Source organism: Pseudophryne corroboree, chromosome 1, assembly GCF_028390025.1.
Source record: "Pseudophryne corroboree isolate aPseCor3 chromosome 1, aPseCor3.hap2, whole genome shotgun sequence".
NCBI lineage: Eukaryota > Metazoa > Chordata > Amphibia > Anura > Myobatrachidae > Pseudophryne > Pseudophryne corroboree.
In genome coordinates, this window is record NC_086444.1 from 968,816,559 (window position 1) to 968,833,845 (window position 17,287).

Genomic DNA, 17,287 nt, shown 5'->3' on the forward strand with positions numbered 1-17,287 from the left:
CCAGAAGTCTTCCACATGTTTATAAAACTCGACAAGTATTGCGCCAGGTCAAGGGACCCTCAGGCAATAGCTGTAGACGCTCTGGTAACACAGTGGGTGTACCAGTCAGTGTATGTGTTCCCTCCTCTGCCTCTCATAACCAAGGTACTGAGAATTATAAGATGGAGAGGAGTAAGCACTATATTCGTGGCTCCGGATTGGCCAAGAAGGACTTGGTAACCGGAACTTCAAGAGATGCTCACGGAGGATCCGTGGCCTCTACCTCTAAGAAGGGACCTGCTCCAACAAGGACCCTGTCTGTTCCAAGACTTACCGCGGCTGCGTTTAACGGCAGGGCGGTTGAACGCCGGATCCTGAAGGAAAAAGGCATTCCGGATGAAGTCATCCCTATCCTGATCAAAGCCAGGAAAGATATAACCGCAAAACATTATCACCGCATTTGGCGAAAATATGTTGCGTGGTGCGAGGCCAGTAAGGCCCCGACGAAGGAATTTTCAACTAGGTCGATTCCTACATTTCCTGCAAACAGGAGTGTCTATGGGCCTGAAATGGAGGTCCATTAAGGTTCAAATTTCGGCCCTGTCAATTTTCTTCCAAAAAGAACTAGCTTCAGTCCCTGAAGTTCAGACGTTTGTGAAAGGGGTACTGTATATACAGCCTCTTTTTGTGCCTCCAGTGGCACCTTGGGATCTAAATGTAGTTTTTGGGTTCCAAAAGTCACATTGGTTTGAACCACTTAAATATGTGGAGTTAAAATATCTCACATGGAAAGTGGTCATGCTGTTGGCCCTGGCCTGGGCCAGGTGCGTGTCAGAATTGGCGGCTTTATCCTGTAAAAGCCCTCATCTGATTTTCCATTCGGACAGGGCGGAATTGAGGACGTGTCCTCAGTTTCTCCCTAAGGTGGTTTTCAGCGTTTCACCTGAATCAACCTATTGTGGTGCCTGCGGCTACTAGGGACTTGGAGGACTCCAAGTTGCTGGACGTTGTCAGAGCCCTGGAAATATAGGTTTCCAGGACGGCTGGAGTCAGAAAATCTGACTCGTCGTTTATTCTGTATGCACCCAACAAGCTGGGTGCTCCTGCTTCTAAGCAGACTATTGCTCGTTGGATTTGTAGTACAATTCAGCTTGCACATTCTGTGGCAGGCCTGCCACAGCCAAAATCTGTAAAAGCCCATTCCACAAGGAAAGTGGGCTCATCTTGGGCGGCTGCCCGAGGGGTCTCGGCTTTACAACTTTGCCGAGCAGCTACTTGGTCAGGAGCAAATACGTTTGTAAAATTCTACAAATTTGATACCCTGGCTGAGGAGGACCTGGAGTTCTCTCATTTGGTGCTGCAGAGTCATCCGCACTCTCCCGCCCGTTTGGGAGCTTTGGTATAATCCCCATGGTCCTTACGGAGTCCCCAGCATCCACTTAGGACGTTAGAGAAAATAAGAATTTACTTACCGATAATTCTATTTCTCGTAGTCCGTAGTGGATGCTGGGCGCCCATCCCAAGTGCGGATTGTCTGCAATACTGGTACATAGTTATTGTTACCAAAAAATCGGGTTATTATTCTTTTCAGAGGCTCCTCTGTTATCATGCTGTTAACTGGGTTCAGATCACAGGTTGTACGGTATGATTGGTGTGGCTGGTATGAGTCTTGCCCGGGATTCAAAATCCTTCCTTATTGTGTACGCTCGTCCGGGCACAGTATCCTAACTGAGGCTTGGAGGAGGGTCATAGGGGGAGGAGCCAGTGCACACCAGGTAGTCCTAAAGCTTTTACTTTTGTGCCCAGTCTCCTGCGGAGCCGCTATTCCCCATGGTCCTTACGGAGTCCCCAGCATCCACTACGGACTACGAGAAATAGAATTATCGGTAAGTAAATTCTTATTTAAACATTGATATATATATATGTGTGTGTGTGTGTGTGTGTGTGTGTGTGTGTATATATATATATATATATATAATTACTCTAACGTCCTAGTGGATGCTGGGAACTCCGTAAGGACCATGGGGAATAGACGGGCTCCGCAGAAGACTGGGCACTCTTAAAAGAAAGATTAGGTACTATATCTGGTGTGCACTGGCTCCTCCCTCTATGCCCCTCCTCCAGACCTCAGTTAGAATCTGTGCCCAGCCAGAGCTGGATGCACCTAGTGGGCTCTCCTGAGCTCACTAGAAAAGAAAGTATTTGTTAGGTTTTTTATTTTCAGTGAGATCTGCTGGCAACAGACTCACTGCTACGAGGGACTGAGGGGAGAGAAGCAAACCTACCTGCTTGCAGCTAGCTTGTGCTTCTAAGGCTACTGGACACCATTAGCTCCAGAGGGATCGAACACAGGGCCCGACCTCGATCGTCCGTTCCCGGAGCCGCGCCGCCGTCCCCCTTGCAGAGCCAGAAGACGGAAGATAAAGATGAAAAACGGCGGCTGAAGACTCCTGTCTTCATTAAGGTAGCGCACAGCACTGCAGCTGTGCGCCATTGCTCCCATAGCACACCACACACTCCGGTCACTGTTGGGTGCAGGGCGCTGGGGGGGGGGCGCCCTGGGCAGCAATTAGTTTACCTTTTTGGCACAAATAGCACATAATACAGTGTATAACACTGTATATGTGCAAAAAACCCCGCCATTAACATTATAAAAAGCGGGAGAAGCCCGCCGCTGAGGGGGCGGGGCTATCTTCCTCAGCACAGCCAGCGCCATTTTCTCTTCACAGCTCCGCTGGAAGGACGCTCCCCAGGCTCTCCCCTGCAGTATCCAGTACAACAAGGGTAAAAAAGAGAGGGGGGGGCACATAAATTTAGGCGCAATTTGTGTTAATAAGCAGCTATTGGGAAAAATCACTCAGTATAGTGAAAATCCCTGTGTTATATAGCGCTGTGGTGTGTGCTGGCATACTCTCTCTCTGTCTCCCCAAAGGACTTTGTGGGGTCCTGTCCTCAGTCAGAGCATTCCCTGTGTGTGTGCGGTGTGTCGGTACGGCTGTGTCGACATGTTTGATGAGGAGGGCTACGTAGAGGCGGAGCAGGAGCAGATAAGTGTGATGTCGCCCCCTACGGGGCCGACACCGGAGTGGATGGATATGTGGAAGGTATTAACCGACAGTGTCAACTCTTTACATAAAAGGTTTGATGACGTAACAGCCTTGGGACAGCCGGCATCTCAGCCCGCGCCTGCCCAGGCGTCTCAGAGGCCATCAGGGGCTCAAAAACGCCCGCTAGCTCAGATGGCAGACACAGATGTCGACACGGAGTCTGACTCCAGTGTAGACGAGGATGAGACAAATGTACAGTCCACAAGGGCCATCCGATGCATGATTACGGCAATGAAAAATGTGTTGCACATTTCTGACATTAACCCGGTTACCACTAAAAAGGGTATTATGTTTGGGGAGATAAAGCAGCCAGTGACTTTCCCCCCATCTGATGAATTAGATGAATTGTGTGAAGAAGCGTGGTGTTCCCCTGATAAGAAACTAGTGATTTCTAAGAGGATACTGATGGCGTACCCTTTCCCGCCAACGGATAGGTTACGCTGGGAGACATCCCCTAGGGTGGACAAGGCGCACACACGATTATCTAAAAGGGTGGCACTGCCGTCTCAGGATACGGCCGCCCTAAAGGAGCCTGCATATAGAAAGCAGGAGGCTATCCTGAAGTCTGTGTATACACACTCAGGTACTATACTGAGACCTGCTATTGCTTCAGCATGGATGTGTAGTGCTGCAGCAGCATGGTCTGATACCCTGTCGGACAACATTGATACCCTCGACAGGGATGCTATTTTGCTAACCATAGAGCATATAAAGGATGTCGTCTTGTATATGAGAGATGCACAGAGGGACATTTGCCGGCTGGCATCTAGAATTAATGCAATGTCCATTTCTGCCAGGAGAGTATTATGGACTCGGCAGTGGACAGGTGATGCTGATTCTAAAAGGCACATGGAGGTTTTGCCTTATAAGGGTGAGGAATTGTTTGGGGATGGTCTCTCGGACCTCGTATCCACAGCAACAGCTGGGAAGTCGACTTTTTTACCTCAGGTTCCCTCACAGCCTAAGAAAGCACCGTATTATCAAGTACAGTCCTTTCGGCCTCAGAAAGGCAAGCGGGTCAGAGGCGCATCCTTTCTGCCCAGAGGCAGGGGTAGAGGAAAAAAGCTGCACCAGACAGCCAGTTCCCAGGAACAAAAATCCTCCCCTGCTTCCACTAAGTCCACCGCATGACGCTGGGGCTTCACAGGTGGAGCCAGGTGCGGTGGGGGCGCGTCTCCGGAACTTCAGCGACCAGTGGGTTCGCTCACAGGTGGATCTCTGGGTTCTACAAGTGGTATCTCAGGGATACATGCTGGAGTTCGAGGCGACTCCCCCTCGCCGTTACCTCAAATCAGCCTTGCCAGCGGCTCCCAGGGAAAGGGAGGTAGAGCTGGCGGCTATTCACAAGCTGTACCTTCAGCAGGTGATAATCAAGGTTCCCCTCCTTCAACAGGGACGGGGTTACTATTCAACAATGTTTGTGGTACCGAAACCAGACGGTTCGGTGAGACCCATTCTAAATTTAAAATCCTTGAACACTTATGTAAGGAAGTTCAAGTTCAAAATGGAATCGCTCAGGGCGGTTATTGCAAGCCTGGAAGAGGGGGATTTTATGGTGTCGCTGGACATCAAGGACGCTTATCTGCATGTCCCCATTTACCCACCTCACCAGGAGTACCTCAGGTTTGTGGTACAGGACTGTCATTACCAATTCCAGACGTTGCCGTTTGGTCTGTCCACGGCACCGAGGGTATTTACCAAGGTAATGGCCGAAATGATGATACTCCTTCGGAAGAAGGGAGTTATAATTATCCCATACTTGGACGATCTCCTTATAAAGGCGAGGTCCAAGGAGCAGTTGTTAGTCAACGTAGCACTATCTCGGGAAGTGCTGCAACAGCACGGCTGGATTCTGAATATCCCAAAGTCGCAGCTGATTCCTGCGACGCGTCTGCTGTTCTTGGGCATGATTCTGGACACAGAACAGAAGAAGGTGTTTCTCCCGGTGGAGAAGGCCCAGGAATTGTCAGCTGCAGAGTGCTCATCTTCTCGAGGGCCGCAGATTCGGCATACAGGACTGGGTCCTGGTGACCACGGATGCAAGCCTCCGAGGTTGGGGGGCAGTCACTCAGGGAAGGAACTTCCAAGGACAGTGGTCAAGTCAGGAGACTTCCCTTCACATAAATATTCTGGAACTAAGGGCCATTTACAACGCCCTGAGTCAAGCAGAACCCCTGCTTCAAAACCAACCGGTGCTGATTCAGTCAGACAACATCACGGCGGTCGCCCATGTAAACCGACAGGCCGGCACAAGAAGCAGGATGGCGATTGCAGAAACCACAAGGATTCTTTGATGGGCGGAGAATCACGTGCTAGCACTGTCAGCAGTGTTCATTCCGGGAGTGGACAACTGGGAAGCAGACTTCCTCAGCATGCACGACCTCCACCCGGGAGAGTGGGGACTTCATCCAGAAGTCTTCACGCTGATTGTAAATCGTTGGGAACGGCCACAGGTAGACATAATGGCGTCCCGTCTCAACAAAAAGCTAAAAAAATATTGTGCCAGGTCAAGAGACCCTCAGGCGATAGCTGTGGACGCACTAGTGACACCGTGGGTGTACCAGTCGGTTTATGTGTTCCCTCCTCTTCCTCTCATACCCAAGGTACTGAGGATTGTAAGAAAGAGAGGAGTAAGAACTATACTCATCGTTCCGGATTGGCCAAGAAGAACTTGGTACCCAGAACTACAAGAAATGATCTCAGGGGACCCATGGCCTCTGCCTCTCAGACAGGACCTGTTACAGCAGGGGCCCTGTCTGTTCCAAGACTTACCGCTGCTGCGTTTGACGGCATGGCGGTTGAACGCCGGATCCTAACGGAAAAGGGCATTCCAGATGAAGTGATTCCTACGCTGATAAAGGCTAGGAAAGACGTGACAGCACAACATTATCACCGTATATGGCGAAAATATGTTGCTTGGTGTGAGGCCAGGAAGGCCCCTACAGAGGAATTCCAGCTGGGTCGATTCCTGCACTTCCTACAGTCAGGAGTGACTATGGGCCTAAAATTAGGATCCATAAAGGTCCAGATTTCGGCCCTATCTATTTTCTTTCAAAAGGAACTGGCTTCACTGAAGTTCAGACGTTTGTTAAGGGAGTGCTGCATATTCAGCCCCCTTTTGTGCCTCCAGTGGCACCTTGGGATCTTAACGTTGTGTTGGATTTCCTGGAATCCCACTGGTTTGAGCCACTTAAGACCGTGGAGCTAAAATATCTCACGTGGAAAGTGGTCATGCTATTGGCCTTAGCTTCGGCTAGGCGTGTGTCAGAATTGGCGGCTTTGTCGTGTAAAAGCCCTTATCTGATCTTCCATATGGACAGGGCAGAATTGAGGACTCGTCCCCAATTTCTCCCTAAGGTGGTATCAGCGTTTCATTTGAACCAACCTATTGTGGTGCCTGCGGCTACTAGGGACTTGGAGGACTCCAAGTTACTAGATGTAGTCAGGGCTTTGAAAATCTATGTAGCCAGGACGGCTGGAGTCAGGAAAACTGACTCGCTGTTTATCCTGCATGCGCCCAACAAGCTGGGTGCTCCTGCTTCAAAGCAAACTATTGCGCGCTGGATCTGTAACACGATTCAGCAAGCTCATTCTGCGGCAGGATTGCCGCATCCTAAATCAGTAAAAGCCCATTCCACAAGGAAGGTGAGCTCTTCTTGGGCGGCTGCCCGAGGGGTCTCGGCTTTACAGCTTTGCCGAGCTGCTACTTGGTCGGGTTCAAACACATTTGCTAAGTTCTACAAGTTTGATACCCTGGCTGAGGAGGACCTTGCCTTTGCTCATTCGGTGCTGCAGAGTCATCCGCACTCTCCCGCCCGTTTGGGAGCTTTGGTATAATCCCCATGGTCCTTACGGAGTTCCAAGCATCCACTAGGACGTCAGAGAAAATAAGAATTTACTTACCGGTAATTCTATTTCTCGTAGTCCGTAGTGGATGCTGGGCGCCCGTCCCAAGTGCGGACTCTCTGCAATACATGTATATAGTTATTGCTTAACTAAAGGGTTATTGTTATGAGCCATCTGTTACTGAGGCTCAGTTGTTGTTCATACTGTTAACTGGGTATAGTTATCACGAGTTGTAGTGTGATTGGTGTGGCTGGTATGAGTCTTACCCTGGATTCCAAATCCTTTCCTAGTAATGTCAGCTCTTCCGGGCACAGTTTCCCTAACTGAGGTCTGGAGGAGGGGCATAGAGGGAGGAGCCAGTGCACACCAGATATAGTACCTAATCTTTCTTTTAAGAGTGCCCAGTCTCCTGCGGAGCCTGTCTATTCCCCATGGTCCTTACGGAGTTCCCAGCATCCACTACGGACTACGAGAAATAGAATTACCGGTGAGTAAATTCTTATTTTATATATATATATATATATATATATGACTACAGAAAATTCTATAGTATAAATATGAATTCTTTATTGATAAATACTTAAACTGTTTGAGTTCCAAGTAGGAGCGCATAAAGAATATTCACAGATTACCTATAACATATGGTCACATAAATAAAAATAAACTATAGGTCTAACATAGTGCAATTGTCCCTAATAAATGAATATGAATGGGGCACCTGGATTATATATGAACTCAAACAGAGTGAGGTTCTCCACATTGTTGCTATGAAGTCTGATGCAAGGAAAAGTCCTTCCTAGATTGTATGAAGTGGCACGGAGGTGATATCCGGATTACTTTCACTGCAGCATATGCAGATCTGCCTGGGAGTAGACATCACGTAGTTTACAAGAGAGTTACAGATGCTGGTTGCCAATCAAATAGAGAATGATTCAGTACCATATGCAATTGATGTTAACAGAAGGAGACGCATTTGTGGATCCACCTGCAATATCTGTTGTGGTGAATTAAAGTATATGAAAGTAGAGCTCCAGAGATTTCCATTGTGCACCCCAAGATTTAAACAGCCTGATCAAATCAGCTTCTTCAGAGGAAAGTCTTGTGCCTCGAATGCTTGATAAAGGGATTAAAGCAGTCTACAAAGCTTGCAGCTGAGATCTGTTCCATTAGACAAAACTTTAGGGATAAAAACTTTAAAAACTTTAGGGATAAAAACTTTAGACCACACTTTTCTACTTTTTAGCAAATCTGTTTAATTTTGTTGCTACTTTTGTGCACATTATAGAGCAGTAGTGTGGCAGTGCAGAAATACACTCATTATACCTTAGCGTTAGAAGGTGTCATCAATAGAGCACAATTCATCTTGCACCATTCTGTACTGAGCACAGAGCTAAGTAAGGACACACCTGTAGGTAGGTAGGACCGCCATTGTTCCAAAAATGTGGTGCAAACAGGAAGCATTACACCCACTTAAAGAGTCATTCTTTTTGCCGTGTCCAGTCAGCAAACAAACACTGTGTATTACAGCTCTACAGTATGTGATTAACATTAGTAGAATTATTTCAGAACTTTTAACAGCTGGCATGATTTTTATTTTTTTTTATTTATGTTAGGAATGTTTTTATAACTTAATCTTTCATATTTTTTTCCAGCAATGCTGAGGATGAAATAATGGACATGCTGATAAGTGTAGGCCCATTAGCAGTCATAGTTGATGCAATAAGCTGGCAGGATTACCTTGGAGGAATAATTCAGCATCACTGTTCCAGTGGGCATTCAAATCATGCTGTCCTAGTAGTTGGCTTTGATAAAACAGGTAAGATGGCCTTTGTATTAATAATTTATTGTCACACGTTTGCAGGCCTGGCGTCGGGGGTACAAAGGAGGGGCCCCATGGTTCACAGGCACAAAACGGGGCTGTAGCTTTTATTACTGATTTCTTAAGGGAGTTACGTGCTTCCAGTACATCCTGCCACCTGCCCGCAAGTAGGCAGAAAAAAAAAATAGCTATCAAGACACCTGTCCCGATTACTAGGGACAGCTCCCGGCAGGGATATGGGGGTGGGTCGGGGGGGTGGTATCCATGTGCCGGGCCCTAAGATTGCTGCACGTTTATAACACGGTAACCTTTCCAAGAGCTAATCTCCCATAGTCACCATTCTGGCAGTGTAAGCCCTGCGAGGTTTCATTAAAAACACATTTTGTTCTCATTCTTCATCTCCTGCAGGTCTCTCTTGCACTAGTTTTAAGGTGAATAGAACTAGACCAACATGTAACCAATTAAATTCTTAATATACATAAAGTAGTAGTGGTTATTACAGGAGATACATGTGATGGTATTGTGGGAAGCAGTGACTGAGTGGATAGGGATGCCTGTGACATGATCAAGGTGATCAGAGAAGGGAAAAGCTACACACTGAGCAAATTTCATACTTACCAACATTTGAAGTTTCCTCTATGGGGGAATCCCCGGAGAGTACAAGCAGGTTAGCTGTGATGGGCTAGTTGTGTCATTAAGCCCCACCCCCTTGTAAAACGCCACGAATCAAGCATATTTTAATAGAGGATGGATCTAAAATGACGCTATTACCATAGACTTGTCACTAGGCCGCGCCCCCTCCGGACCACAGATTTACTGTACAGTATTTATCTCTCCATTATGAGGAAGGGGCCAGGATGCGGGAAGGGAGCACACTCTTCTAGGGGTGCGGACTACCCCAAAAATTGTGTGCGACATAGATTTGATTATAATAATTCCTTGAACACAATACTGTATATATAATTATGAGTGAGATCCTAATGCTCATACACATACTTATTTATAGCATGCCAGGGATTATTCCATGCTAACCTTGTTTAATAAGATGCTTTTGAACAAGCAAAAATTAAATTAAGGTTAAAGACTTTTCATAATGTAATGTATTATTCCTTCATCTCAGCCGCACGTACACATAAGTAACCACTACTCGTATTGAGACTCAAAATAACCATTTAATATAGAAGTAAGGAATGCAGCATAAAATAAATTAGAAGTATTTTAAAATATTTAAAGGGAAAAGTTCCTCCACATTCATGGCCACTTAGAATAAGTCAACACGTTTAGGTGTAGATGCGCTTGAGATAAATTGGTGCACCATAGGGGATGTTTGGTAAATAAATAGGTACATGATACATAAGGATGATAACCCCCCTTTTTTTTAGCATTTATTCTCTGTGATGTACCATCACATATCAAACAAATAGTGAAGCAGAAAAACCAGAGGCGCTTTATGATGTCATGAATATTCTAAGATTGTCTACTGGTGTTTGCATTTAATAGCTGTGAACTAAAACACAGCTTAAATGGGATGCGGTCAAGATGCCGCCGGACGGAATCCCGGCGGTCGAAATACCGACGCCGGAATCCCGACCGCCACAATCCCGACATATTCTCCCTCCGTGGGTGTCCACGACACCCATAGAGGGAGAATATAATAGTGTGCCGAGCGTAGCGAGGCACCGTGACCGCAGCGTGGCGAGCGAAGCGAGCCCGCAAGGGGCTGCGTTCCGCTCACCACCCCTGTCGGGATTGTGTGGTCGGGATTCCGGCGTCGGTATTTCGACCGCCGGGATTCCGACCGGCGGCATTTAGTACTGATCCCGCTTAAATAGCACTTCACAGATAGTCTGAAATCTTTATTATTGAGAGGTTTAAAATACAAAAAAATATTGCGTAGAGGGCCTCTTATGTATGTTACTTATAGCTGTGTTTAAAATTCTTTTTTTGGAGGCATTGGGGTATATTCAATTAGGGTCGGATCTATTCCGACATGTATTTGTCGGAATGGATCCGACAAGGGCTATTCAATGCCCATCTCAATTCGACTTTAAAAAAGTCGAATTGAGATGAGGGACCGGAGAGAGGGGAGAGCCGGGGGCAGCAGCGCTGCAGGAGGATGTGGCACAGCCACCAGACCTCACGGCAGCGTCCACCCGGCTCCAGGAAGCGGGACCTCACTTGCTGGAGCCGGGTAGACGCTGGTGTGAGCGGTGGCTATGACACATCCTCCTACAGTGCTGTGCTGTAGCGCTGCTGTCCCCCGTCTGCCCGCGGCTCTCCCCCCTCTCCTCCTCTCAGGTCCCTCATCTCAGTTCGACTTTTTTTTTAAGTTGAACTGAGATGGTCGGAAAACGGGGCCAAAACCTGTCGAATTTGGCCCCGTTTCCCTCGGAAGCACGTGAATCGGCAGCTATACCGCCGATTCACGTACTATTTGACAAGTCGAATTCCCCGACTTGTCGAATAAAAATGCTGGGGACTGAATAGGTCAGAACCCCTTCCAACCTGAAAAAGCTTTCAACCTTAATTGAATAATACCCCATTGCTGGTCTTAAATGTGTTACTTGATTCCATTGATGACAGTCCTCTCTAACTTTATTTGAATTTATTTTGTATTTTGTGGTTCACTAATCTGCCCAACTGGTTCTTAATTATCATTTATGTTTTGCCTCTGTGTGTCACTGCTTTTTATTCTGTTTTTATTTCTTGTTCTTACAGGTGATCCCCCTTACTGGATAGTGAAGAACTCTTGGGGTACATCTTGGGGCATAGATGGATATGTGCATATCAAAATGGGGGAAAATGTGTGCGGTAAGGTTGGTTGTTTTTTTTTATTTTTTTTTATGTATTGATGGATAGCTTTAAATATTTTTATCCAAATATAAACTTGTATTAATATAGTTTCCTACTAGACTTATTACATACATTTTACAGTCGCTCTGCAGTGTTTTTATGATTTTTAAAACTACAGAGCAAGTGGCTTTAAACAGTTTCTGATAATATTCACTAGTATAATGTTCAGAATGTTATTTGAGAAAAGGATGTGATTGTGGGGGAATGATTTTCTCCATGTATACCAGACTTTCTCTCCAAATTTAGTAAATACAATGCATTCAGCATCTGATAATAAAGAATTCTAGTTTTAATTTGTGATGCGGTTAAAATGCCGGCTGTCGGGATCCCGGCAGTTGGAATACCGATGCCGGAATCAGAATGTCGACACCAGAATCCCAACAGGGTCAGGAGACCAACGCGGGAATCCCGACAACTGGCATCCCGACCGTAAGTATAGTGGGGGAAGGGCTTAGGTTTAGGTGCCACCCGGGGGAGGTTAGGGTTAGGCTACTGGGAGGGGATGTTAGAGTTAGGTACCATCAGGGGGAGACTAGGTTTAGGCACTAAGGGTTAGGGATAGGCTGCGGGAAGGGGGGGGAGGGGTAGATTTAGGCACCACCGGGGGAGGTTGGGGTTAGGCTGCAGGAATGGAAAGTTTAGGGGAGAGGGGGTCACATACTTACCTGGACCCTGTCAGGATATCAAACATCGGGATACCAGCGTCTGTATTGTGGTCGCCGCCATCCTGTCTGCCAGTCAACCATACTGAACCCTTTTAATTATCTATATACATAGGTTCAGTATGGGTAGAGAAATACTTTTCTCTATCGTCCTAGTGGATGCTGGGGTTCCTGAAAGGACCATGGGGAATAGCGGCTCCGCAGGAGACAGGGCACAAAAAGTAAAGCTTTTTCCGATCAGGTGGTGTGCACTGGCTCCTCCCCCTATGACCCTCCTCCAGACTCCAGTTAGATTTTTGTGCCCGGCCGAGAAGGGTGCAATCTAGGTGGCTCTCCTAAAGAGCTGCTTAGAGAAAGTTTAGCTAGGTTTTTTATTTTACAGTGATTCCTGCTGGCAACAGGATCACTGCAGCGAGGGACTGAGGGGAGAAGGAGTCAACTCACCTGCGTGCAGGATGGATTGGTTTCTTGGCTACTGGACATCAAGCTCCAGAGGGACGATCACAGGTACAGCCTGGATGGTCACCGGAGCCACGCCGCCGGCCCCCTTGCAGATGCTGAAATCAGAAGAGGTCCAGAATCGGCGGCTGAAGACTCCTGCAGTCTTCTAAAGGTAGCGCACAGCACTGCAGCTGTGCGCCATTTTCCTCTCAGCACACTTCACACGGCAGTCACTGAGGGTGCAGGGCGCTGGGAGGGGGGCGCCCTGGGAGGCAAATGAGTACCTATAAAGGCTAAAAATACCTCACATATAGCCCTAGAGGCTATATGGAGATATTTAACCCCTGCCTAATTTTTCTAAATAGCGGGAGACGAGCCCGCCGGAAAAGGGGCGGGGCCTATCTCCTCAGCACACGGCGCCATTTCCTCTCACAGCTCCGCTGGTCAGGACGGCTCCCAAGTCTCTCCCCTGCACTGCACTACAGAAACAGGGTAAAACAGAGAGGGGGGGGCACATTTATGGCGATATTTTGATATAACAAAGCAGCTATAAGGGAGCACTTATTATAAGGCTATCCCTGATATATATATAGCGCTTTTGGTGTGTGCTGGCAAACTCTCCCTCTGTCTCCCCAAAGGGCTAGTGGGTCCTGTCTTCGTTAGGAGCATTCCCTGTGTGTCTGCTGTGTGTCGGTACGTGTGTGTCGACATGTATGAGGACGATATTGGTGTGGAGGCGGAGCAATTGCCAAATATGAGGATGTCACCCCCTAGGGAGTCGACACCAGAATGGATGCCTTTATTTATGGAACTACGGGATAGTGTCAACACGCTAAAGCAGTCGTTTGACGACATGAGACGGCCGGACAATCAATTAGTGCCTGTCCAGGCGACTCAAACACCGTCAGGGGCTGTGAAACGCCCTTTGCCTCAGTCGGTCGACACAGACCCAGACACAGGCGATGACTCCAGTGGTGACGGTGACGAATCAACCGTATTTTCCAGTAGGGCCACACGTTATATGATTTTGGCAATGAAGGAGGCGTTACATTTAGCTGATACTACAGGTACCACTAAACAGGGTATTATGTGGGGTATGAAAAAACTACCTATAGTTTTTCCTGAATCAGAAGAACTAAATGACGTGTGTAATGAAGCGTGGGTTGCCCCTGATAAAAAGCTGATAATTTCAAAGAAATTATTGGCATTATACCCTTTCCCGCCAGAGGTTAGGGAGCGCTGGGAAACACCTCCTAGGGTGGACAAGGCGCTAACACGCTTATCTAAACAAGTGGCGTTACCCTCTCCTGAGACGGCCGCACTTAAAGATCCATCAGATAGGAGGATGGAAAATATCCAAAAAAGTATATACACACATGCAGGTGTTATACTACGACCAGCTGTAGCGACTGCCTGGATGGGCAGTGCGGGGGTAGTTTGGTCAGAATCCCTGATTGAAAATATTGATACCCTGGACAGGGACAATATTTTACTGTCGTTAGAACAAATAAAGGATGCATTTCTTTATATGCGTGATGCACAGAGGGATATATGCACACTGGCATCACGGGTAAGTGCTATGTCCATTTCGGCCAGAAGAGCTTTATGGACGCGACAGTGGACAGGCGATGCGGATTCAAAACGGCATATGGAAGTTTTGCCGTATAAAGGGGAGGAGTTATTTGGAGTCGGTCTATCAGATTTGGTGGCCACGGCTACAGCCGGGAAATCCACCTTTCTACCTCAAGTCACTCCCCAACAGAAAAAGGCACCGACTTTTCAACCGCAGCCCTTTCGTTCCTTTAAAAATAAGAGAGCAAAGGGCTATTCATATCTGCCACGAGGCAAAGGTCGAGGGAAGAGACAGCAACACGCAGCTCCTTCCCAGGATCAGAAGCCCTCCCCGGCTTCTACAAAAGCCTCAGCATGACGCTGGGGCTTCTCAAGCGGACTCGGGGACCGTGGGGGGTCGTCTCAAAAATTACAGCGCGCAGTGGGCTCACTCGCAAGTAGATCCCTGGATCCTGCAGATAATATCTCAGGGATACAGGTTGGAATTAGAGACAGATCCACCTCGCCGTTTCCTGAAGTCTGCTTTACCAACGTCCCCCTCCGAAAGGGAGACGGTGTTGGAAGCCATTCACAAGCTGTACTCTCAGCAGGTGATAGTCAAGGTACCTCTTCTGCAACAAGGGAAGGGGTATTATTCCACTCTTTTTGTGGTACCGAAGCCGGATGGCTCGGTAAGGCCTATTCTAAATCTGAAGTCCTTGAACCTGTACATAAAGAAGTTCAAGTTCAAAATGGAGTCACTCAGAGCAGTGATAGCGAACCTGGAAGAGGGGGACTTTATGGTATCCTTGGACATCAAGGATGCGTATCTCCACGTTCCAATTTACCCCTCACACCAGGGGTACCTCAGGTTCGTTGTACAAAACTGTCACTATCAGTTTCAGACGCTGCCGTTCGGATTGTCCACGGCACCTCGGATCTTTACAAAGGTAATGGCCGAGATGATGATTCTTCTTCGAAGAAAAGGCGTATTAATTATCCCATACTTGGACGATCTCCTAATAAGGGCGAGGTCCAGAGAACAGCTAGAGATGGGATTAGCACTGTCTCAGGAAGTGCTAAAACAGCACGGGTGGATTCTGAATATTCCAAAATCCCAGTTAATGCCGACAACTCGTCTGCTGTTCCTAGGGATGATTCTGGACACGGTTCAGAAAAAGGTTTTTCTCCCGGAGGAAAAAGCCAAGGAGTTATCCGAGCTTGTCAGGAACCTCCTAAAACCAGGAAAGGTGTCTGTACATCAATGCACAAGAGTCCTGGGAAAAATGGTGGCTTCTTACGAAGCAATTCCATTCGGCAGATTCCACGCAAGAATTTTCCAAAGGGATCTGTTGAACAAATGGTCAGGGTCGCATCTTCAGATGCACCTGCGGATAACCCTGTCTCCAAGGACAAGGGTGTCTCTTCTGTGGTGGTTGCAGAGTGCTCATCTATTGGAGGGCCGCAGATTCGGCATACAGGATTGGATCCTGGTGACCACGGACGCCAGCCTGAGAGGCTGGGGAGCAGTCACACAAGGAAGAAACTTCCAGGGAGTATGGACGAGCCTGGAAACGTCTCTTCACATAAACATTCTGGAACTAAGAGCAATATACAATGCTCTAAGCCAGGCAGAACCTCTGCTTCAGGGAAAACCGGTGTTGATCCAGTCGGACAACATCACGGCAGTCGCCCATGTGAACAGACAGGGCGGCACAAGAAGCAGGAGTGCAATGGCAGAAGCTGCAAGGATTCTTCGCTGGGCAGAGAATCATGTGATAGCACTGTCAGCAGTGTTCATCCCGGGAGTGGACAACTGGGAAGCAGACTTCCTCAGCAGACACGATCTTCACCCGGGAGAGTGGGGACTTCATCCAGAAGTCTTCCACATGCTGGTAACCCGTTGGGAAAGACCAATGGTGGACATGATGGCGTCTCGCCTCAACAAAAAACTGGACAGGTATTGCGCCAGGTCAAGAGATCCGCAGGCAATAGCTGTGGACGCGCTGGTAACGCCTTGGGTGTACCAGTCGGTGTATGTGTTTCCTCCTCTGCCTCTCATACCAAAAGTATTGAGAATTATACGGCAAAGAGGCGTAAGAACGATACTAGTGGTTCCGGATTGGCCAAGAAGGACTTGGTACCCGGAACTTCAAGAGATGATCACGGAAGATCCGTGGCCTCTACCTCTAAGGAGGGACTTGCTTCAGCAGGGTCCCTGTCTGTTTCAAGACTTACCGCGGCTGCGTTTGACGGCATGGCGGTTGAACGCCGGATCCTAAAGGAAAAAGGCATGCCGGAAGAAGTCATTCCTACTTTGATTAAAGCAAGGAAGGAAGTAACCGTGCAACATTATCACCGAATTTGGCGAAAATATGTTGCGTGGTGCGAAGATCGGAGTGCTCCGACGGAGGAATTTCAACTGGGTCGATTCCTACATTTCCTGCAATCAGGATTGTCAATGGGTCTCAAATTGGGATCTATTAAGGTTCAAATTTCGGCCCTGTCGATTTTCTTTCAAAAAGAATTGGCTTCAGTCCCTGAAGTCCAGACCTTTGTTAAGGGAGTGCTGCATATACAGCCTCCTGTGGTGCCTCCAGTGGCACCGTGGGATCTCAATGTGGTTTTGGATTTCCTAAAATCTCATTGGTTTGAACCACTAAAAAAGGTGGATTTGAAATATCTCACATGGAAAGTGACCATGCTTCTAGCCCTGGCTTCTGCCAGGAGAGTGTCAGAATTGGCAGCTTTATCTTACAAAAGCCCATATCTGATTTTCCATTCGGACAGGGCAGAACTGCGGACTCGTCCGCATTTTCTCCCTAAGGTGGTGTCAGCATTTCATCTGAACCAGCCTATTGTAGTGCCTGCGGCTACAAGTGACTTGGAGGACTCCAAGTTACTGGACGTTGTCAGAGCATTAAAAATATATATTGCAAGGACAGCTGGAGTCAGAAAATCTGACTCGTTGTTTATATTGTATGCACCCAACAAGATGGGTGCTCCGGCGTCTAAGCAGACGATTGCTC

At 47.6% G+C, this 17,287-nt stretch overlaps 1 protein-coding gene across 3 annotated transcripts in view; it reads left to right on the plus strand.

The window, feature by feature from the left end:
• CTSO (cathepsin O) overlaps window positions 1-17,287 on the plus strand; it is a 106,082-nt gene that overhangs the window by 85,832 nt on the left and 2,963 nt on the right. For all 3 annotated transcript variants that reach the window (XM_063920491.1, XM_063920492.1, XM_063920490.1), the window contains exons 6-7: window positions 8,585-8,748; window positions 11,470-11,562. In XM_063920491.1, coding sequence (XP_063776561.1) covers window positions 8,585-8,748; window positions 11,470-11,562 — 257 coding nt within the window. The remainder of the gene's footprint in view (window positions 1-8,584; window positions 8,749-11,469; window positions 11,563-17,287) is intronic.